General features: G+C 44.4%; 1 protein-coding gene and 1 pseudogene across 12 annotated transcripts in view; one reads left to right on the forward strand and one right to left on the reverse strand.

Moving 5' to 3' along the window:
* Positions 1–23,227, reverse strand: part of CNOT1 (CCR4-NOT transcription complex subunit 1) — a 109,446-nt gene that overhangs the window by 75,375 nt on the left and 10,844 nt on the right. For all 12 annotated transcript variants that reach the window (XM_024233401.3, XM_024233396.3, XM_063717311.1 and 9 more), the window contains one exon: positions 3,326–3,601. In XM_024233401.3, the coding sequence (XP_024089169.1) occupies positions 3,326–3,427 (102 nt within the window). In that variant the 5' untranslated portion in view covers positions 3,428–3,601. The remainder of the gene's footprint in view (positions 1–3,325; positions 3,602–23,227) is intronic.
* On the forward strand, positions 22,788–22,861 carry LOC112129496 (small nucleolar RNA U13; annotated as a pseudogene).

A 23,227-nucleotide genomic window follows, 5' to 3' on the forward strand; every position in this document is an offset into this window, starting at 1 on the left:
AGATACTTTTGAAGAAAGTTACGGAGAATAGAAAAGTGTGAAAAGGATAAAGGTTTTTCACCAGGGAATCCACAGAAAGGTATCAAAGACAGTCTTGTGCTTTTCTTTTGGGATGAAGGTACCCCAAATGGGTTGTGCAATTTTCACATAAAAACTGGAATGATACTGAACAAGTGAAATTGAAATCATTTTCCCTCCTTTGTTCAATAAACACTGACAGGGCACCTATGTGCAAGGCAGTGGGACAAGTGCTGAAGGGAAAAGTAAAGCTGTCTAAGATGTGGCCCTGAGCTGAAGGAGCAATCCAGCAGTGCCATCAGACCCCTGCACACTACAGAGCATGGTGTCAGGGGCCAGATGGAGGGAAGGACCACTTCTGGCTGCAGCATCCAGGAAGGCACTCTGCAGTCCTTCCCTCTAGGTTCTCAGCATATGCTCCATGCCTGTGTGACTGCTCAGCCTGCCCCGTTCCGGACACTTGCTCATCTTCCTTATCTTTCTCTGTAGCATGAGAAATGTAAGTTTGAAAGGACAAAATCCTGCCTCACAGGTACCTAACAGAAGTGTGTGGAATTCAAGTACGATGGAAGTGTCACTTTATCTTGTTCCAGCAAGGTAGGAAAAAAAATTGGGAAAAGACAGGTAAACAGTGGTGGTGAGGGCAAGGTGTTTTCATCAGAAGGTGGGGGCAAAGGTATACATACTAAAAAGTCAATTTACTGCCAGGCACAGTGGCTCACGCCTGTAATCCCAGCACTTTGGGAGGCTGAAGCGGGCGGATCACGAGGTCAGGAGATCGAGACCATCCTGGCTAACACAGTGAAACCCCGTCTCTACCAAAAATACAAAAAAATTAGCCGGGTGTGGTGGCGGGCGACTGTAGTCCCAGCTACTCGAGAGGCTGAGGCAGGAGAATGGCATGAACCTGGAAGGCGGAGCTTGCAGTGAGCCCAGATAGTGCCACTGCACTCCAGACTAGGCGACAAAGTGAGACTCCGTCTCAAAAAAAAAAAAGTCAATTTAATATGTGGCTTACCCCAGAGGACACAAGGGTCCTGACAGTCAAGGACCATAAGAAGGTAGCTGGAAGTCCTCTTGCCAAATAGGACTGAACAGCTAAAATATTTTTCTATTTCTTTTTTTAACAACTGGTCTATTCAAGCTCAACCAAGGCATTTAAAAAGAAAAAAAAAAAAAAAAAAAAAAAAGGACTAACTAGCTTAAATAGCTTTGAAAGACAATTTCTAGAAAGTAGAAAGATCAGCCGGGCATGATGGCTCACGCCTGTAATCACAGCACTTTCGGAAGCCAAGGCGGGCACATGGCCTGAGGTCAGGAGTTCGAGACCAGCGTGGCCAACGTGGTGAAACTCCGTCTCTACTAAAAATACAAAAAATTAGCTGGGCATGGTGGTGGAAGCCTGTAATCCCAGCTACTCGGGAGGCTGAGATAGGAAGATTGCTTGAACCCAGGAAAAGGAGGTTGCGGTGAGCTGAGATCGCGCCACGGTACGCCAGCCTGAGTGACAGAGTGAAACTCTGTCTCAAAAAAAAAAAAAAAAAAAAAAAGAAAGTAGGAAGATCACTGAATAAACACTGCACCACCCTCCTCCCCAACACACAAAAAAAGTTAAGAATGAATGTAGAAGTGTAAAGAAAACTTTCAGCTATCTTCAGGTTTGTGTTTGGCACTTTGATCTGTAAGCAATCAACATGGAGAGATGCTATCCCAAAGAGGAAAGTCTGTAGGAATCATACAAGGACTCTCCCACATGATTCAGCCAGGCAAGCCAATACCCACTGCACAGGAGGGTGTGATGGTGGCCCACCAAGTACTGAGTGAAGGAGTCCAGGGGCCCAAGGCTCTGATAAAGGATACTCCAAGGCCAAAAGACAACCCATGTGAAGCAGTCCAGCCCCAGGACTGTGACCAGCAAGGGCAAGGGTCTGGCTGGACAGAAGTAGGTGGCAGCTGCACTGCTGGCTTCCAACTTCACTATCATGAAAAACCCAGACAGGAAGTTCGTTGGGGAGCCATCCCCAACCCTGTTTAAGAAAAGCCTGGGAGCTAGGCGCGAGAGCTCATGCCTATAATCCCAGCACCTTGGGAGGCCAAGGCGGGCAGATCACCTGAGGTCAGGAGTTCAAGACCAGTCTGGCCAACATGGTGAAACCCCATCTCTACTAAAAATAAAAAAATTTGCCGGGCGCAGTGGCTCACACCTGTAATCCTAGCACTTTGGGAGGCTGAGGCAGGCAGATCACCTGAGGTCAGGAGTTCAAGACCAGCCTGGCCAACTTGGTAAAACCTCATCTCTACTAAAATACAAAAATTAGCCGAGCATGATGGTGTGTGCCTATAATCCCAGCTACTCGGAAGGTTAAGACAGGAGAATCGCTTGAACCTGGGAGATGGTGGTTGCAGTGAGCTGAGATTGTGCCACTGCACTCCAGCCTGGGTGGCTGAGCAAGACTCCGTCTCAAAAAAAAAAAAAAAAATTAGCTAGACGTGGTGGTGGGCGCCTGTAGTCCCAGCTACTCGGGAGGCTGAGGCAAGAGAATCACTTGAACCCAGGAGAAGGAGGCTGCAGTGAGCTGAGATCACGTCGCTGCACTCCAGCCTGAGCGATAGAGCTCAGGCTCCTCCGGGAGGCGGAGGTTGCAGTAAGACAAAATTGCACCACTGTACACTAGCCCAGGCGACTCTGTCTCAAAACAAAACAAAACAAAAAAAAGTAAAGAAAGGAAAATCCTAGCTAGCAGGTTTCTCAGGGCCCTGAGCACCAGCCCAAAGCCAGATCAGACCTATTTTATAATTTCCACGGAAAATAAAAAGCTGTGAAAAATCTTTTTAAAAAAAAGATTGGGCTGGGCGTGGGGGCTCACACCTGTAATCCCAGAACTTTTCGAGGCCAAGGAGGATCACTTGAGGTTGGCAGTTCGAGACCAGACTGATCAACATGGTGAAACCCCGTCTCTACTAAAAATACAGCCGGGCATGGTGGCACATGCCTGTAATCCCAGCTACTCAGGAGGCTGAGGCAGGAGAACTGCTTGAAAGCGGGAGGCAGAGGATGCAGTGAGCTGAGATCATGCCACTGCACTCCAGCCTGGACGACAGAGTAAGACTCTGTCTCAAAAAAAAAAAAAAAAAAAAAAAAGATTGGGCTAAGAGCTCTTTTACAGATGATGATGACAGAAATCACTTGAAATAAGGGGCAAAAGTTAGTTACCTTTCATGCAACATGCCCACATAAATGTGTGGTTTTCCTTCCACTGTCTACTCATTCCTTTAATGGCACTTGTTTTCTGGCTAGTTTACTTACATGCTGTATTTCCTGCTGGCTGGCTCGGTAATTTTTCTTGGTTAAATTGTCCACCAGGTAGCTGATTTGAGACAAGGCCAGCGAGAGCGAGTCAAGATTCATTGCTGGTTGGGGCGGAAGCAGGCGGCCGAGCCCGGCGCAAAATCACCATTATTCCCCTTTAGTCACCTCAGAGGCAGGTTAATGCTTTCTTTGTAATTAGGCTATATCTGGTATCTGTATAATATCTTCAGTTCTTCTTTACCAGGGGTCTTACTCTGTTCTGAAACATGGCACCTGTTTAAAAAAAACACACACACACAAATCCAGAGTTTTAAATTAAAGGAAAAAGGAGGCTGGTCCAAGCGCAGTGGTGTTTACAACTAACTGATCACAACTAGTTGCAAATTAATAATTAGAAGAGAATAGGGTTAAACTACCATTGTCTCTGTGTTAGTACCTAAAATGTTACTAAGGACTCTAAAAAGATAGTAAGGTAGCTCAACCACTGTTGATAAGAGATGCCAAGTTTCTCAATTAGGCAGGGCAAGTATAAAAAGAAAATACGTGGCTGGGTGTGATGGCTCACGCCTGTAACCCCAGCACTTTGCGAGGCCGAGGCAGGCAGATCACAAGGGCAGGAGTTCGAGACCAGCCTGGCCAATATGGTGAACCCGTCTCTACTGAAAATACAAAAATTAGCCAGGCATGGTGGCGCACGCCTGTAATCCCAGCTACCCAGGAGGCTGAGGCAGGAGGATTGCTTGAACCTAGGAGGCAGAGGGTGCCATCAGCTGAGATCGTGCCATCGCACTCCAGCTCTGGGCAACAGAGCAAGACTCCATCTTGGGGGGAAAAAAAATATGCCTGTAATCCCAGCACTCTTTGGGAGGCGAAGGCGGGTGGATTGTCTGAGATCAGGAGTTCGTGACCAGTCTGGCCAACATGGTGAAACCTCATCTCTACTAAGAATACAAAAAAATTTGGCCAGGCATGGTGGCGAGCGTCTGTAATCCTAACTACTCGGGAGGCTGAGGCAGGGGAATTGCTTGAACCAGGGAGGTGGAGGTTGCGGTGAGCCGAGATCATGCCACTGCATTCCAGCCTGGGTGAGAAAGCAGTACTCTGTCTCAAAAAAAGAAAATACTCATCCAAAGAGTTTCATTTTAGGAAGACAACTTGTAACACTTAAGATTTCTATTTTACCTATTTCAAAATAATTTCTACTATACCCTTTGGAAGCAGCAAGTGGAAACTTACTTAACATTAAGGTTTGTGGAAGGAACACTCACCTCTCATTTTCAGACTCTCTTTCCATGGTATCTGCAACCTATTTATAAGACCCTGTGTATTCACTTTATTCTTTACGTTACTGCTTCAGAATCAGGTAGTTTGGTCTTATACCTTGGGATGTATGTTTTAGGTATTTGAATGGCTGTACAAGTAAGGACTCCAGAAGCCAAATTGCTTCCTGCATTGTTGAAACCGTTCCCTGGGAGAATTCAGAAAGGGAAGCCCAAAGCAGCAGTACAGCTAAAATGACAGGATGATTATCAGTTTAACTCCAACCACCTGCTGAGTGAGAACTATTCTGTATAAAGAAGATAAATGTGGCTGTGCAGTGGCTCATGCCGAAGTGTTGTAATCCCAACACTTTGGGAGGATGAGGTGGGAGATGGGAGGATTGCTTGAGGCCAGGAGTCTGAGAAAAGCCTGAGCAACACAGTGAGATCCCATCTCTATTCTGTTGTTGTTGTTGTTGCTGTTGTTTTTGAGACAGTTTCACTTTTGTTGCCGAGGCTGGAGTTTAATGGCGCGGTCTCAGCTCACTGCAACCTCAGCCACCTGGGTTCAACTGATCCTCTTGTCTCAGCCTCCCAAGTAGCTGGAATTACAGGCAACAGCCACCACGCCCAGCTAATTTGTTGTGTTTTTAGTACAGAAGGGGTTTCGCCATGTTGGCCTGGCTGGTCTTGAACTCCTGACCTCAGGCAATCCACCTGCTTCAGCCTTCCAAAACGCTGGGATTACAAGCATGAGCCATGGAGCCCGCATCCCGGCTAGCTTTTGTATTTTTAGTAGAGACAGGGTTTCGCCATGATGGCCAGGCTGGTCTATTAACTCCTGACCTCACGATCCGACCGCCTCAGCCTCCCAAAGTGCTGGGATTACAGGCGTGAGCCACTGCGTCCAGCCACACCACCCATTTTTTAAGGAATTCACCAAGAACCACTGAAACACAAAAATCTCTGAAGGAAAGGAGGTGAGCTTATCCACAGCTTCATGTTCTGAAGTCCGCGTGTAATTTCATTACAATCAAAACTCACCATGTAAGATGCAGGAAACTCAGGAAGATTAAAACCCCTTTAAAAGGCCATTTAAAACCTTTATCTCTAACAGTTTCTTAATGTATAAAGGTTACATAGTTTTATCAAGACAAAGCAAAGTTAACAGTTTCTTAATGTATAAAGGATACATAGTTTTATCTAGACAAATCAAAGGTTCTACATATGCTACTGCTCCATACCCACCTTAAAAAAAAAAAAAAAAAAACCTGTGCACGGTGGCTAACACCTGTAATCCCAGCATTTTGGGAGGCTGAGGCAGGAGGATCACTTGAACCCAGGAGTTTGAGACCAGCCTGGGCAATATGGCGAGACTCTGTCCATTAAAAAAAAAAAAAAAGTAAAATATTTTTAAGTACATAATAAAAAGATGATGGATACACTTATTTTGTTCCTAATATGGCATTTTACTGGTCTCTCTAGTCTACTCTGATGACTTTTGGCTTCACAATATTGGAGTCCTTGAACTTTTCTTCTCTAGATTCACTTTCTTAGTAATCTACTTCAGTCTTTTTTTTTTTTTTGAGACAGAGTTTCGCTCTTGTTTCCCAGGCTGGAGTGAAATGGCACAATCTCGGCTCACTGCAACCTCCACCTCCCAGGTTCACATGATTCTCCTGCCTCAGCCTCCCAGGTAGCTGGGATTACTGGCATGTGCCACCACGACTGGCTAATTTTGTATCTTTTCTAGTAGAGATAGGGTTTCTCCATGATGGTCAGGCTGGTCTGGAACTCCCGACCTCAGGTGATCCGCCCGCCTCGGCCTCCCAAAGTGTTGGGATTATAGGAGTGAGCCACCGCATCTGGCCTACTTCAGTCTCATGGCTTAAAAAACCATCTATAGGCTGGGTGTGGTGGTGCACACCTATAATCCCAGCTACTCGGGAGGCCGAGACAGGAGAATTGCCTAAACCTGGGAGGAGGAGGTTGCAGTGAGCCAAGATCACGCCACTGCACTCCGGCCGGCCTGGGCAACAGAGCAAGAGTGTCTCAAAAAAAAAAAAAAAAAAACCATCTATAAATTAGCCAGGTGTGATGGTGCACATCTGTAATCCCAGCTACCCAGGAGGTTAAGGCAGGAGAATCACTTAAACCCAGGAGGTGGAGGCTGTAGTGAGCTGAGATCATGCCACCTCACTCCAGCCTGGGCAACAGAGTGAGACTCTGTCTCAAAAAAATAAAATAAAATAATAAAAAAAATTTTTTTTAAAAGAAAAAACCATCTATACCAATAACTCTCTCAAAAGTTCTATCTTCAGCCCAAACCTCTCTCATAGTGTCCAAATTTGTATAATATAATCTCTACTTCACATCTCAAATATATCGTATTCAAAAAAAAGCTCCTTGGCTTCCCCCCACTTAATGATGTCACACCCTGCAAGGCACTCCCCATCTCAGTTGATGCTAATTTCATCCTTAAACTTACTCAGGCCAAAATCTTGGAGCCAATACCTATAGCTAAAACCTATAGCCAATCTGACAGGAAATTATTTTGGCTCCACATATAAAATATAACCAGAATCCAACCACTTCTCACAATATCCAACCTATGACAAGGATCATCATCTCTCTCACCTGAATTACTATGCTAGCCCTCTAACTTGATCTCCCTGCTACACTTGCTTCCTATGGTCTCTTCTCAACATAATGTGTCCAGAGAAAAATAATTTTCAATCATAAAAAACTCAAAACCCAGGCATGGTGGCTCACACTTGCAGTCCCAGCTACTTGTGATGCTGAGGCAGGAGGACTGCTTGAACGCGGGAGTTCAACACTGCAGTTAGCTATGATCACACCACTTGCATTCCAGCCTAGGATAACACACCTAGACCCTATCTCTACAATTTAGAGGTGTGTGTGTGTGTGTGTGTCTAAAACTCAGATATGTCACCCTGTTCTCAAAACCTTCCACTGACTCAAAGAGTAGAAAGAAGCCGAAGTCTTTAAAACGTCCAATAAACAAACAATGGTTAGGTTAAGGGACCTAACCACTGGTACTCTTCCGGCTTCCTCTTATACTCTTCTTCCCCTACTCAGTTCTCTCTGGCCACAGTGGCCTCCTTGTTGCTTCTCAGGTACACTCTCACCTTAATGCCTCTGCACCAAACTGATACCTTAGTCTGGAATGCCCTTCTTGTGGACAGCAATATGGCTAACGACCTCTCTTTAAGTCTTTACTCAAACATCACCTTCTCAGTGAAGACACTCTGACTATCCTATGCAAAACTGTAATCCCCACACCCCTGCCCCATGCATTTTTCCACATCATATAAACTAACACGCATCATACTTATATTTTTATTGTCTCCTCATATTAGGATGTAAGTTACATAACAAACAAGTAATTGTTTACTCTGCACCAATTTATTATACATACTTCATGTCCCATAGTAAGAACTCACTAAACATTTGTTCAATGAATAAGATATAAATTGAAGCTTAGGATTTTGTAACCTGTATTTTCACTCTACCAAAAAAACACGAAAATCTACTGAAATACTGCTAGTCATATACAACGAGTACATGAGAATACACAATAAGTGATTTAGCCTTAGTAGTGTATACTACACAAAGCTGTAAACAGCCTTCCAATAAACCTCTAGCACTATAATGTGTATACAGAGTTTGGGTCACAATGTCATTATTTATAGGCCATTTTTAAATACTGTAACACAAAGCTATAGTCACTTTCCAACAAGTTCATCACAAAAATATTTATTTAGAGAGTTAATTATTTTAAGATCATTAAAGTTGAGATTCCAAGATATTCATTCACTGTAAGGGATTTGTAGCGCTGGATCATTCTATTTGTATACGTGTTGTCTAATATTGGCTCTTTACATGCCAGGGACTCAGATAGTTTTAACGATTAACTTCATATCCAGGCCAAAACCTTAAAAAAACACTGCAAAAGGCTGGGCGCGGTAGCTCACGCCTGTAATCCCAGCACTTCGGGAGGCCAAGGCGGGTGGATCACCTGAGGTCGGGAGTTGGAGACCAGCCTGACCAACATGGAGAAACCCCATCTCTGCTAAAAAAAAAAAAATACAAAATTAGCCAGGCGTGGCGGCGCCTGCCTGTAATCCCAGCTACTTGGGAGGCTGAGGCAGAAGAATTGCTTGAACCCGGGAAGCAGAGGTTGCGGTGGGCCAAGATCATGCCATTGCACTCCAGCCTGGGCAACAAGAGCGAAACTCCGTCTAAAAAAAAAAAACAAAAAACAAACCAAAAAAAAAAAAAAAAAAAAAAACAAAACCACACCAAAGCTGGGCGCGGTGGCTCACGCCTGTAATCCCAGCACTTTGGGAGGCTGAGGCGGGTGGATCACAAGGTCAGGAGATCGAGACCATCCTGGCTAACATGGTGAAACCCCATCTCTACTAAAAATACAAAAAAGTAGCTAGGCGTGGTGGTGGGCGCCTGTAGTCCCAGCTGCTCGGGAGGCTGAGGCAGGAGAATGGCATGAACCTGGGAGGCTGAGGTTGCAGTGAGCCGAGATCGTGCCACTGCAGCCTGGGCGACAGAGCAAGACTCCGTCTCAAAACAAAAACAAAAACAAACAAACAAAAAAAACAAAAAACAAACCAAAAAAACACACCAAAAATGGCTACCATTTCAACAAATCTCCCAATCTTCATTATTAAAAATACATATTGCTGGGCGTGGTGGCTCCCACCTGTAATCCCAGCACTTTGGGAGGCTGAGGCGGGTGGATCACCTGAGGTCAGGAGTTCAAGACCAGCCTGGCCAACATGATGAAACCCTACCTCTACTAAAAATACAAAAATTGGCCGGCTGTGGTGGTGCACACCTGTAATCCCAGCTACTCAGGAGGCTGAGGCAGGAGAATCACTTGAACCCAGGAGGCGGAGGCTGAAGTGAGCTAAGATCACGCCACCACTGCACTCCAGCCTAGGCGACAGAGCAAGACTCTGTCTCAAAATAAAATAAAATAAAAACACATAAATACATCCCTCCAAAACTCCAGAGGACTTGTCATTATCATGCCACTGATATTTCAACATGGGAAACAACTATAATTCTAAGGAAAAAGAAGCAATCATACAATAAAAATGCTAAATCCTTTCCAAGCAATAAATTACCTCTTTATTTTCCTTTTGAGACAGGGTCTCTGTCACCCAGGCTGGAGGGCAGTGGCACAATCACGGCTTACCGCAGCCTCCCTGGCTCAGGTGATCCTCCTACCTCAGCTTCCTGAGTAGCTAGGACTACAAGCGCCCGCCACCACACGGCTAATTTTTGTAGTTTTTGTAGAGATGGGGTTTTGCCATGTTTCCCAGGCCGGTCTCAAGCTCTGGGGCTCAGCGATCCCTCTGCCTAGGCTTTCCAAAGTGCTAGGATTACAGGCATGAGCCACGGTACCCAGCCAAATTACCTTGTTTCCTTAGTCTTCTCACAGCACTTCTCAATTAAACGATGTACAGTGCAAATGAAAGCTCACTAACATTTGACAATAATATACAAGTCAACTGTTACCTGAACAATGATATCAAAAAATTTACCAACAATATGGTTATGATAATATAAAGTAGCCAAGCATGGTGGTTCACACCTGTAATCCTAGCACTTTGGGAGGCCAATGCAGGAAGATCACTTGAACTCAAGAGTTCAAGACCAGACTGAGCAACATAGTGAGACAGTGTCTCTATAATTAAAATATAAGAAATAAAAAGTAAAATAATAGCTGGGTGAGGTGGCACGCACTGGTAGTCCCTGCTACTCAGGAAGCTCAGGTAAAAAGATCGCCTGAGCCCAGGAGTCTGAGGCCAGCCTGGGCAATACAGAGACCCCGTCCCTTAAAAAACAAAAAATAAGTAAAACAGCAACTGAGGAGAACAAAGATTGTACAAGGCCATTCTCAGTACTTTTCCTAATACTAAAATACTATAAATCACCCAAAAATAAATGAGTGTAAAGATTATCTTCAGGCCAGGCGCACCGGCTCACGCCTGTAATCCCAGCACTTTAGGAGGCCGAGACGGGAGGATCACCTGAGGTCAGGAGTTCAAGGTCAGCCTGGCCAACATGGCAAAACCCTGTCTCTACTAAATATACAAAAACTAGCCAGGCGTGGTGGCAGGCACCTGTAATCCCAGCTACTAGGGAGGCTGAGGCAGGGAGAATCGCTTGAACATAGGAGACGGAGGTTGCAGTGAGCTGAGATCAAACCACTGCACTCTAGCCTGGGCAACAGAGCAAGACATCGTCTCAAAAAAAAGAAAAAAAAAGATTATCTTCATACATGCAATATGACACCCACCCAATATGCTTAATGTCCAATTAAAATATAGTTTTGCCATACATAACTACCTACTGCAGAGCTGGGGGGAAAAAGGATTATAAAATGGCATTTGCATTTTCACTAGAGAACACTATACAATATTACTAATTGTCTATTGAACATTCAATCTAAACAGAACCAAGAGCAGCTGTGGTATATAGTTTGTTAAATGTCAACAAAAGTATACTCATGACACTAAGTCACTAAGTGAAAAGCTGCAGAACTCTTGAATAGCATGATCCCAAATAAGGTCTCGATCAACAGCAGTTACATAGGAGCTTTCACTTAAAATCCCACTAAAAAAGTCCAGAAATCTACACACCTTCAAAAGTATAACATATGGATAGTATTATTTACCGTAGCAGTATTTGTCAGAGCATGAAAGATGGCTGGCCAGAACTAGGTGATTGGTGAATAAACATCCTGGACCGTGTATATAGTCATCTGTCTTTTGTTTAAGCACTTGTATATATACGACCTTTTGTTTGTATATATGCACACATACATATAGTTGCTTTTTTGTGAAAATACTCACAATAAACTACAAGCCAATGAAAATGGCTATCTAGGCTGGGCAAGGTGGCCACGGCTGTAATCCCAGCACTTCAGGAGGCCAAGGCAGGCATTCACCTGAGGTCAGAAGTTCGAGACCAGCCTGGCCAACACGGAGAAACCCCATCACTACTAAAAATACAAAATTAGCTGGACGTGGTGGCACATGCTTGTAACCCCAGCTACTTAGGAGGCTGAGGCAGAAAAATCGCTTGAATCCAGGAGGCGGAGGGTTGCAGTGAGCGGAGATCATGCTATTGTACTCCAGCCTGGGCAACAAGAGCAAAACTCCGTCTCAAAAAAAAAAAAAAAAAGAAAGAAAGAAAAGGGCTATCTAAATGGGTGAGAAAAAAGGAGAAGAGATAGAAGTCAGAACAAAAATTCACTGATTACATCTTTTATTTTTGGTTTTGATTTCTGAGCCATGTAAATATATTGCATGATTGAAAATTTTAAGAAAAGGCCAGGCGCGGTTGACTCACGCCTGTAATCCCAGCACTTTGGGAGGGTGAGGCGGGCAGATCACCTGAGGCCAGGAGTTTGAGACCAGCTTGGCCAACATAGTGAAACCCTGTCTCTACTAAAAAATACAGAAAAAATTAGCCAGGTGTGGTAGCTGGTACCTGTAGTCCCACCTACTCAGGAGGATAAGGCATGATAATTGCTTGAAGTCAGGCCGCGGAGGCTGCAACGAGCCGAGATTATGCCATTTCACTCCAGCCAGGATGACAGAGCTAGACTCTTGTCTCAATTAAAAAAAAAAAAGAAAGAAAGAAAAAGAACATTCTAAGAAAAATAAACTAAAACACAAACAAACCTGAATGTCCAATTTGTATTACAAAACACAGTGAAACCAGGCCAGGCACGGTGGCTCACAATGTAATCCCAGTACTATGGGAGACCAAAGCAGGCATATAACTTGAGGTCATGAGTTCGAGACCACCCTGGCCAACACAGTGAAACCCTGCCTCTACTAAAAATACAAAAAATTAGCCAGGCATAGTGGCACGTGCCTGTAATACCAGCTACTCGGGAGGCTGAGGCAGGAGAATTGTTGAGCCTGGGAGGCTGAGGCTGCAGTGAGCTGAGATCACGTCACTGCACTCCAGCCTGGATGACATAGTGAGACTCTGTCTCAAAAAAAAAAAGAACTAAAAGTAGAACTATCATTTGATCCAGCAATCCTACCTACTGGGTATCTGTCCAGAGGAAAGGAAATTATTATACAAAAAAGATACTTGCACACACGTTTACAGCAGCACAATTCGCAATTGCAAAACATGGAACCAATCCAAATGCCCATCCATCAACAAGTGGATAAACAAACTGTGGTATATATATACACAACGGAATAGTACTCACCCATAAAAAGGAATGAATTAATGGCATTTGCAGCGACCTGGATGAGACTGGAGACTATTATTCTAAGCAAAGTCACTCAGGAATGGAAAACCAAACATCATATGTTCTCATTCATAAGTGGGAGCTAAGCTATGAGGATGCAAAGGCATAAGAATGACACAATAGACCTTGGGGATTCAGGGGGAAAGTGTGGGAAGGGGATGAGGAATAAAAGACTACAAAGTGGGTACAGTGTATACTGCTCAGGTGATGGGTTCACCAAATTCTCACAGATCACCACTAAAGAACTTACTCGCCGGGTATGGTGGCTCATGCCTGTAATCCCAGCACTTGGGGAGGTCGAGGTGGGTGGATCACGAGGTCAGGAGTTCGAGACCAGCCTGACCAACATGGTGAAACTCCACCTCTACTAAAAATACAAAAATTAGCCGGGTGTGGTGGCACGTACCTATAATCCCAGCTACTTGGGAGGCTGAGGCAGGAGAATCGCTTCAACCTGGGAGGTGGAGGGTGCAGTAAGCCAAGATCTTGCCACTGCACTCCAGCCTAGGTGACAGAGGGAGACTCTGTCTCAAAAAAAACAAAACAACAAAATACAAACAAACAAAAAAACAAAACTTACTCATGTAACCCATACCACCTGTCCCCCAATAACCTATAGAAATAATAACCTATAGAAATAAAAATTTTGGAGGGGTGGGAGAGACAGTTTCGAGCTTGTCGCCCAGGCTGGAGTGCAATGGCATGATCATGGCTCATGCAGCCTTGATCTCTTAGGCTCAAGTGATCCTTCCGCCTTAGCCTCCCAAGTAGCTGGGACTACAGACACATGCCACCATGCCTGGCTACTTATTTTATTTTTTGTAGACACTGGGTCTCACTTTGTTGCCCAAGCTGGTCTGGAACCCCTGAGCTCAAGTAATCCTCCTACCTCAGCCACCCAAGGTGTTGGGATTATAGCCATGAACTATTTGGCCAGAGAACATTTTTAATTGGAAAATTTTACTATTCCCATTCCTTCTTTTATCATGAAGGAATACCCTTCTGGGATCACTTAGGGTGATATATATATATATATATATATCTCTCTCTCTCATATTATATATAATACATTAACACATTATATATAATAATACATTTACATGTTACTAATAAACATATACATTATTATCTACTAAAGTTGGCATTCCTATCAACTCAAACATTTGAGCCCTAACTATATACCATGTACTCACTTTAGGTATTATAGAAAACACAAAAGGAAACATTGACCAAGAGGCTTAATGTAATAAATACAGACTTTACTATAACGCTATGCAACTAAGGCAGCTGTGTATAAGAACTGGAAAGGGGAGAAAGGGCCATTTAAAATGCTGATTCCTGGCTGGGCAACGCAGCTCACGCCTATAATCCAACACTTCAGGAGGCCGAGGCAGGTGAAATCACTTGAAGCCAGGAGTTCAAGACCAGCCTTGCCAACATGGCAAAACCCCATCTCTACTAAAAATAAAAAAAAATAGCCAGGCATGGTGGTAGACACCTGTAATCCCAGCTACTCAGAGAATCGCTTAAACGCAGGAGGTGGAGGGTTGCAGTGAGCTGAGATCGCACCAATGCACGCCAGCCTGGGCGACAGAGCAAGACTCTGCCTCAATAAAGAAATAAATAGGCCAGACGCGGTAGCTCATGCCTGTATCCCAGCACTTGGGGAGGCCGAAGCAGGTGGATCACTTGAGGTCGGGAAATCGAGATCATCCTCACTAACATGGTGAAATTCCATCTCTACTAAAAATACAAAAAATTAAAAGGCAGGGCGCGGTGGCTCACACCTGTAATCCCAGCACTTTGGGAGGCCGAGAAGGGCGGATCATGAGGTCAGGAGATCAAAACCATCCTGGCTAACACGGTGAAACCCTGTCTCTACAAAAATAGAAAAAAATTACCCGGGCGTGGTGGCAGGCGCCTGCAGTCCCAGCTATTTGGGAGGCTGAGGCAGGAGAATGGCGTGAACCCGGGAAGTGGAGCTTGCAGTGAGCCGAGATCGCACAACTGCACTCCAGCCTGGGCGACAGAGTGAGACTCCGTCTCAAAAAAACATAAAACAAACAAAACAAAACAAAAAATACAAAAAAATCAGCCGGGCATGGTGGCAGGCACCTGTAGCCCCAGGTACTTGGGAGGCTGAGGCAGGAGAATCGCTTAAACCCAGGAGGCAGAGGTTGCAGTGAGCACACCACTGCGCTCCAGCCTGGGTGACAGAGCTAGACTTGGTCTCTAAATAAATAAATTTTTAAAATGCTGATTCCTAAGCACCACCCAAGACCAAGAGAGTCAACACTGCTAGAGAAAAGGAGTACGGGCTGTCTATTTTAAACTTCCCAGTCAGGCTGAGCGCGGTGGCTCACGCCTGTAATCCTACCACTTTGGGAGGCCGAGGCGGATGGACTGCCTGAGCTCAGGAGTTCGAGACGCACCTGGGCAATACGGTGAAACCATGTCTCTGCTAAAATACAAAAAATTAGCCGGCCGTGACAGTGTGCACTTGTAGTCCCAGCTACTTGGGAGGCTGAGGCAGGGGAATTGCTTGAACCCGGGAGGCAGAAGTTACAGTGAGCCGAGATCACGCCACTGTACTCCAGCCTGAGCAACAGAGCGAGACTCCATCTTCAAAAAATAAATAAATAAAATAAATAAACTCCCTAGTCAATTCCTGAGAACCACTGACCTAAGGAGCAGTGTCAGGTTCTTCCTTGCTAACAGGTATTAGAAATATTTAAGAAGCCAGGCGTGGTGGCTCACGCCTGTAATCCCAGCACTTTCGGAGGCCGAGGAAGGAGGATCACCTAAGGTCAGAAGTTCGAGACCAGCCTGGCCAACATGGTGAAACCTCATCTCTACTAAAAATACAAAAATTAGCTGGGTGTGGTGGCAGGCATCTGCAGTCCCAGCTACTCAGGAGGCTGAGGCAGGAGAATGGCATGAACCTACCAAGCAGAGCTTGCAGTGAGCCGAGATCACGCCACTGCACTCCAGCCTGGAAGACAGAACGAGACTCCGTCTCAAAAAAAAAAAAAAAAAAAAGAAATATTTAAGAAAAGGATACTGTACTTTGATGCAATCTCTTCTTTGAGGACAAGGAATGCCCCTCACACCTACTCCTTTTTCTCCCCTTAACTCCTTCCAACTGGACCAAAGACATCTGTTTGCTCGTTTGTTTTTTCCTTTAACAGAGGGGGTCTTGCTCTGTTATCCAGGCTGGAGTCTAGTGGTGTGACCACACCTTGCTGCCAACCTCAAACACTCCTGGACTCAAGTGATCCTCCCACCTGAGCCTCCCAAGTAGCTGGACCTACAAGAATGTGCCACATGCCAGGCTGCAAAGACATCGATCTAAAGGCAGTTTGGTTTCCCACAGCACTGATGCCAACAACATTCTACCACCTACCTTGCTCTACATTTAAATATCAGGCACCTTAAGAAGACAAGTAGGCAAGACCCAAGGCTATCAGTTTATTGAACTGCCAACTTCCAATACTAAAAAAATACTAAATACAGAATACTTACACCAACTGATAACCAAGTTTGACCTTGAAAATTATTTACTTCCCAAGTAGCATTCTGACCTAAAAGAGGTCAGTCTGAGCCTTGTCTTTTTTTCACTCTCTTTCTGCAATTATGAAAATATTCTACATCAGACTGGTGCCGTGGCTCACACCTGTAATCCCAGCACTTTGGGAGGCCAAGGTGTGTGGATCACCTGAGGTCAGGAGTTCAAGACCAGCCTGGTCAATATGGCGAAACCCCATCTCTACTAAGAGTACAAAAATTGGCCAGGCATGGTGGCATGCACCTCTAATCCCAGCTACTCAGGAGGCTGAGGCAGGAGAATAGCTTGAACCCAGGAGGTGGAGGTTGCAGTGAGCCGAGATCCTGCCACTGCACTCCAGCCTGGGCGACAAGAGCAAAACTTCTATGGAAGGCTGATTATACACTTACTAATATTAACTACTTCTCCAAGAGGCAAAGATTCTAGATTTATGGGGCAGTTTCAAAAGGTTGGTTCACTTATTAAAATCTTAGTTATAACTATTGTGTACAAACAGAATAACTTAAGCAAGTATAATAAACACTAAGTAGAATTGGTCTAAGCACTTTACATGTTTATTTAATCCTCACAACTCAAGGGTGATATTATTACCCCAACTTTACAGATAAGGAATAGTTTAACTTTCAGATAGCAAGTGGCATAATTTTGAAGGTATTGAGCAGTAGAGGTTTTTTGTTTGTTTGTTTTTCAGACTTGCTCTGTCACCTAGGCTGGAGTGCAGTGGCATGACCTTGGCTCACTGCAACCTCCCCCTCCCAGGTTCAAGCGATTCTCCTGCCTCGGGATCCTAAGTAGCTGGGATTACAGGCGTGCGCCAACACGCCCGGCTAATTTTTTTTTATTTTTAGTAGAGATGGGGTTTCACCATGTTGGCCAGGATGGTCTTGAACTCCTGACCTCGTGATGTGCCCACCTCAGGCTCCCAAAGTGCTGGGATTACAGGCTTGAGCCAGCACGCCTGGCTTAGAGGTAAGTCTACAACAAGCAAAAATCCTTTCAAAATCGATTTGTACAAGTCTAAGTAATTGTTTTAATACCAATTCTCGGTATCAATAAGCATCTCCACTCTCACAGAAGAGTTTTAGGCCCCTAAACCATCTGCATTATACTTCTGCACTGAATACTTAGGAGTCACCTTTTAATTCATTACTTTTTCTCCAGGCAATGACCAATTCTTTAAAAACTATCAACTGAAAGCCTAAATATCCATTAAAAGGGCACTGATTAAGTAAATCATAAAATGGCATACTATGTAATTACTAAAAAAAGGGACCCATAAATAATAGAAATTATCTATTGAGGGGAAAAAAACAGTCACGTAACAGTGGTCTATTTAGATTATGTTCTTATATATACAAAGTATCTAATAAGACTAACTCTTTTGAAAAGTTACATAAAATAGTTGAGAAAGGAACTGAAGTTTTTTTTCAAAGTAGAAAATTGGTCGCCGCTGTGGCTCACGCCTGTAATCCCAGCACTTTGGGAGGCCGAGGAGGGCGGATCACGAGGTCAGGAGATAGGGACCATTCTGGCTAACATGGTGAAACCCCATCTCTACTAAAAATACAAAAAAAAATTAGCCGGGCGTGGTGGCAGGCACCTGTAGTCCCAGCTACTCAGGAGGCTGAGGCAGGAGAATGGCGTGAACCCGGGAGGCGGAGCTTGCAGTGAGCCGAGATCGCGCCACTGCACTCCAGCCTGGGCGACAGGGCGAGACACCATCTCAAAAAAAAAAAAAAAGAAAGAAAGAAAATTAACTCTCAAAACCAAAAAATATTATGCCAGTAGCTTTGCATATTCCAAGACTCTATGCAAAATCCCAACCTATGGAAGCCACTCACCTCACTCACTGTAGAAGAGAGATAACATAGATGGCCCGAGCCTGCTATCCTTAGAAAGGCTTGCATAATTGGCCCTTGGCTGGTCTCTGATAACTTTCAGAAGAGTTCTCACCATCCCAGGGCTACTAAGAGTGACTCACTCTGCATAAACTGCACAAACCAAATGTGGTTTATGATGAACACCAGCTTTCTATCTAGATGAATACCAGCTTTCTGTCTAGGAACCTAAAATTTTAATATGTGGTAGGCAGAGGGTGCCTACACGAACAGGCCCCACCAATAATAACGATAGGCACTGAGTTTCTAATAAAAGCTTCCCTGCTAGGCAACATTTCACATACATGTGCTGTCACAACTCCATGCTGGAGGAACTGTGTCCTGTGTGACTCCACTGGGAGAGGACACTTGGGAGCATAAGCCTGGTTTCCTCCTGGCTTCACCCCATTCACCAACTCCCCTTGCTGATTTTGCTTTGTATACTTTGCTATAGAAAAACACTTTTTATTGTATTTTATTTTTTTGAGACAGGGTCTCACTCTGTCGCCCAGGATGGAGTGCAGTGGCCTGAGCTGGGCTCACTGCAGCCTCTACCTCCCAGGCTCAAGCGATCCTCCTGCCTCAGCTTCCGGAGTAGCTGGGACCACACGCATATGCCACTACATCTAATTTTTTGTATTTTCACTAGAGACAGGGTTTCACTTTGTTGGCCAGGCTGGTCTTGGAACGCCTGGCCTCAACTGATCTGCCCACCACGGTCTCCTGAAGTGCTGGGATTACAGGCATCAGCCACAGCACTGGGCCTGTATCCTTTGCTATTAAAAAAAAAAAAAAAAAAATCATAGCCCTAGGCTCTTCTCCTAGTGAAATTACTGAACCTGCAGGTGGACTTGGGGACTGTCTCCAACACTCTCGCCCAGCAGAGATGAAACATCTTCTGGAGGTAAGTGGGACCCAAATTGTGGATTTCCTGTCTAGCACATGAAGAATCCATTTCAGAATTTTGAATCTTATCACAAAGATGATCTGGCAAGATATTTTGATTGGTTTGGGTCTGTTTTAGTAAACAGGGAGATGCAGAGATGGGCTAAATGCTCACCAAACTGTTTCCTCTTCCTGGCTAAAGAATTAGAATACATTTCTCAGCTTCTCTTGCATTGGTTTGGCTGTAAGACTTAGTTCCTAACCCACAAAGTATACAGCAAATATGGTATGTGGCACTTTCAGACCTAGCTCATAAAACCTCACTCATGATTCTCTGTTTTTCACTATCTGCCTGACGAATAAACCCCCAAGACCTAGAGGAGGATGATGTCACGCGATGACAGATGAAGGCAGAGTTCTTGAATTATTGCACAAGATCCTCAATGAAACATCCTCAATGAAAATTATTTGAGGAAGAAATACATTTTTACTCTGTTAAGCCGCTGTTATCTTGAATTTGTTTTAGGCCTGTTTTGCCTAATAACAGACAAAACGATCAAACGAACATTTTTAGAAGTTACTGTTGATGATGGGAAATACCAAGAAAGGAAAGATAAGGTCACAGGAATGCCATGAACATGGAAGGAAAAGAGAAGCGAATGTACTCAAGAAACAGCAGGCCAGACATAGTAGCTCGCACCTCTAATCCCAGCACTTTGGGAGGCCAAGAAGGGAGGATGGCTTGGGGCCAGGAGCTCAAGACCAGCCCAGGCAACATAGAATAACCCCATCTCTACTTTTTTTTTTTTTTTTTTTTAATTAGCAAGGTGCAGTGGCAAATGCCTGTAGCCCTAGCTACTAGAGAGGCTGAAGGGAGGACTGTTTGAGCCCAAGTGAGCTATGATCGGGCCATCGTCCTCCAGCCTGGATGACAGGGCAAGACACTGTCTCTACCAAAAAAATAAAAAGTAAGAAATTGCAAGAACTCTTTTTGTTAGTTTTTTCAGATGGAGTCTCGCTTTGTCCCCTAGGCTGGAGTGCAGTGGCATGATCTCGGCTCACTGCAACCTCCGCCTCCTGGGTTCAAGCAATTCTCTGCCTCAGCCTTCTAAGTAGCTGGGATTATAGGCGCCTGCCACCACGCCCGGCTAATTTTTATATTTTTAGTGGAAACAGGGTTTCGCCGTCTTGGCCAGGCTGGTCTTGAACTCCTGACCTCAGGTGATCCACCTGCCTAGGCCTCCCAAAGTGCTGGGATTACAGGCGTGAGCCACTGCACCTGGCCTACAAGGACTTTGTTTTTATTTTTTATTTTTAGTAGAGATGGGGTCTTGCTATATTGCCCAGGCTGGTCTCAAACTCCTGAGCTCAAGCAATCCTCCCACCTCAGCCTCCCAAAGTGCTGGGATTACAGGTGTGAGCCACAGCATCCAGCCGGTTTTTTCGTTTTTTGTTTTTAAAGGAAAACAAGATATAGTCAAAGTTTGCAAAATTCCTTCTGCCTTCACTACCCATCATAGTGCTTATTTTCCATAATCTTATTTCAGGTTGGTTTGCTTTCGTGATAATGACATGATTATTTTATATATTACTACTAGATTATTTGGCAGCATTTTTTTCAATAATACAGTGTATGCCAATTTTGGAGATTTTAAAGTATGGAAATTTTGTTTTAGAATCAGTGAAATACAGTATTTCTTTTCCCCCATGTAGTCTTCTGTTACATGTGCCATTGTAAAACTAAAATAATTTTAAGTGTCTTGTGATTTATACCAAGAATAAGTAAATCTAAAGTAAACAAAATAAACCTAATGAGAAATCTGAACCTCAAGAAGGCATCTATGGAAAAAAAAAAAACTGAAGAACAGTAGTATCTCCAAAAGCATTTTGAAATGTTTAGGTGTCAGAAGAGTTACTGGCATTCAGTAAGAATTAAGGATGAAATTAAACATCTTGCAAGAGGCCAGGTGCAGGGCTCACGCCTGTAATCCCAGCATTTTGGGAGGCTGAGGCAGGAGGATCATTTGAACCTGGAGTTTGAGACCCACCTGGGGAACAGTGAGACCATCTCAACAAATAAATACATAAACAAGCAAGCAGGGCATGGTGGCATGCACCTGTAGCCCTGGCTACTTAGAAGGCTGAGGTAGGAGGATAACTTAAGCCTGAGAGGTTGAGGCTACAGTAAGCCATGATTATACCACTGCACTCCAACCTGGACAACAGAGCAAGACTGCCTCCAAAAAATTTTTTTAATTAAAAAATAATAATAACAAACCACATCTTACAAAGGGACAATACAGGCTGAGCATCCCAAATTTGAAAACCCAAAGTTCGAAAGACTCCAAAATCCAAAATGTTTTGAGCGCAAACATGACACTCAAAAGAATACTCATTGGCGCATATTGGTAAGTATGAGAATTTTCCAAAATCTGAAATGAGAAACATGTCTAGTCTCAAGCATTTAAGATAAGCAATATTCAACCTGTATCGCCAACAAAGAACTACCCTGCCCAAATGCCAATAGTGCCCTTGTTGAGAAAATGGCTGATATATCCACCTTCTGTAGGATGGGCCCTCAATATAAACACCTCAAAATTAACTTTTGGCTGGTGCAGTGGCTCATGCCTGTAATCTCAGGACTTTGGGAGGCTGAGCCAGGAGGACCACTTGAAACCAGGAGCTCAAGACCAGCTTGGGCAACATAGCAAGACCCTGTCTCTATAACTACAACAATAAAAATTAGCTGGGTGTGGCATTGTGTGCCTATAGTCTTAGCTACTTGGCGGGCTGATGTGGGAGGATGGCTTGAGCCCAGGAGTCTGTGATTTTAATGAGCTATCACAGCACCACTGCACTAGACCCTGGGGGACAGAGCAAGACCCTGCCTCTATAAAATTAAAGAAAAAATTGACTTTCCACATTAACACAAAGCCAAGCACAGCTTAAATCCAGAAGATGGTAAGAAATGGTATGCAATTACATAAAGTGGCTAACACAAGTTATTAGAAAAACAGTTTATGCATAACTAGTTTGTGGTGGATTGTGTACTTGCACCTGCAATCCCAGCCAGCTACTCAGGAGGGTGAGGTGGGAAGACTGAGCCCAGGAGTTCAAGGCTGCATTGAGCTATGGTCGCACTACTTTGTCTCTAAAAAAAAAAAAAATTAATTAAAAAGTTTGGCCGGGCACAGCAGCTCACGCCTGTAATCCCAGTACTTTGGGAGGCTGAGGTGGATGGATCACGAGGTCAGGAGTTCGAGACCAGCCTGGCCAACAAGGTAAACCCCGTGTCTACTAAAGATACAAAAAATTAGCAGGACATGGTGGCACACACCTGTAATCCCAGCTACTTGGGAGGCTGAGGCAGGACAATCAGCTTGAAGCCAGGAGGCAGACGTTGCAGCGAGCTAAGATTGCACCATTGCACTCCAGGCTGGGCGACAGGGCGAGACTCCATCTCAAAGAAAAAAATTAGCAGGGCGTGGTGGTGCACACTCCAGCCTGGGCAACACAGAGAAACCATGTCTCAAAAAAAAAAAAAAAAAAGTTGACCCTTCTGTAGTTCATAAGCATGAGATATGGCAACCTCAAACCTTGTTACATCGGCACGTTACCTGTCTGACATGAAAAAAAGAGTTGACTTGCTTCTTATATACACATATTAATCAAGCAATTTATTTCACTCAATGCTACAGTGCCTTCAATAACTTGTAACATTTAATAGCCTTGTGTATGTGCCTTAAGTATTTTACAAGAATTAATCTAATCCAGGCCAGGCATGGTGGCTCCTGCCTGTAATCCCAGCACTTTGGGAGGCTAAGGTGGCAGGATTTTTTGAGGCTGGGAGTGCAAGGCCAGGCTGAGCAACATAGTGAGACCCCCATCACTATAAAAAAACTTTTTTTAATTAGCTGGACGTAGTGGTGCACACCTGTAGTCCCAGCCACTGACTGGGGAGACTGAGGTGGGAGGATGGCTTGAACTCAGGAG

The sequence above is a fragment of the Pongo abelii genome, chromosome 18 (genome assembly GCF_028885655.2).
Source record: "Pongo abelii isolate AG06213 chromosome 18, NHGRI_mPonAbe1-v2.0_pri, whole genome shotgun sequence".
Taxonomy (NCBI): Eukaryota; Metazoa; Chordata; class Mammalia; order Primates; family Hominidae; genus Pongo; species Pongo abelii.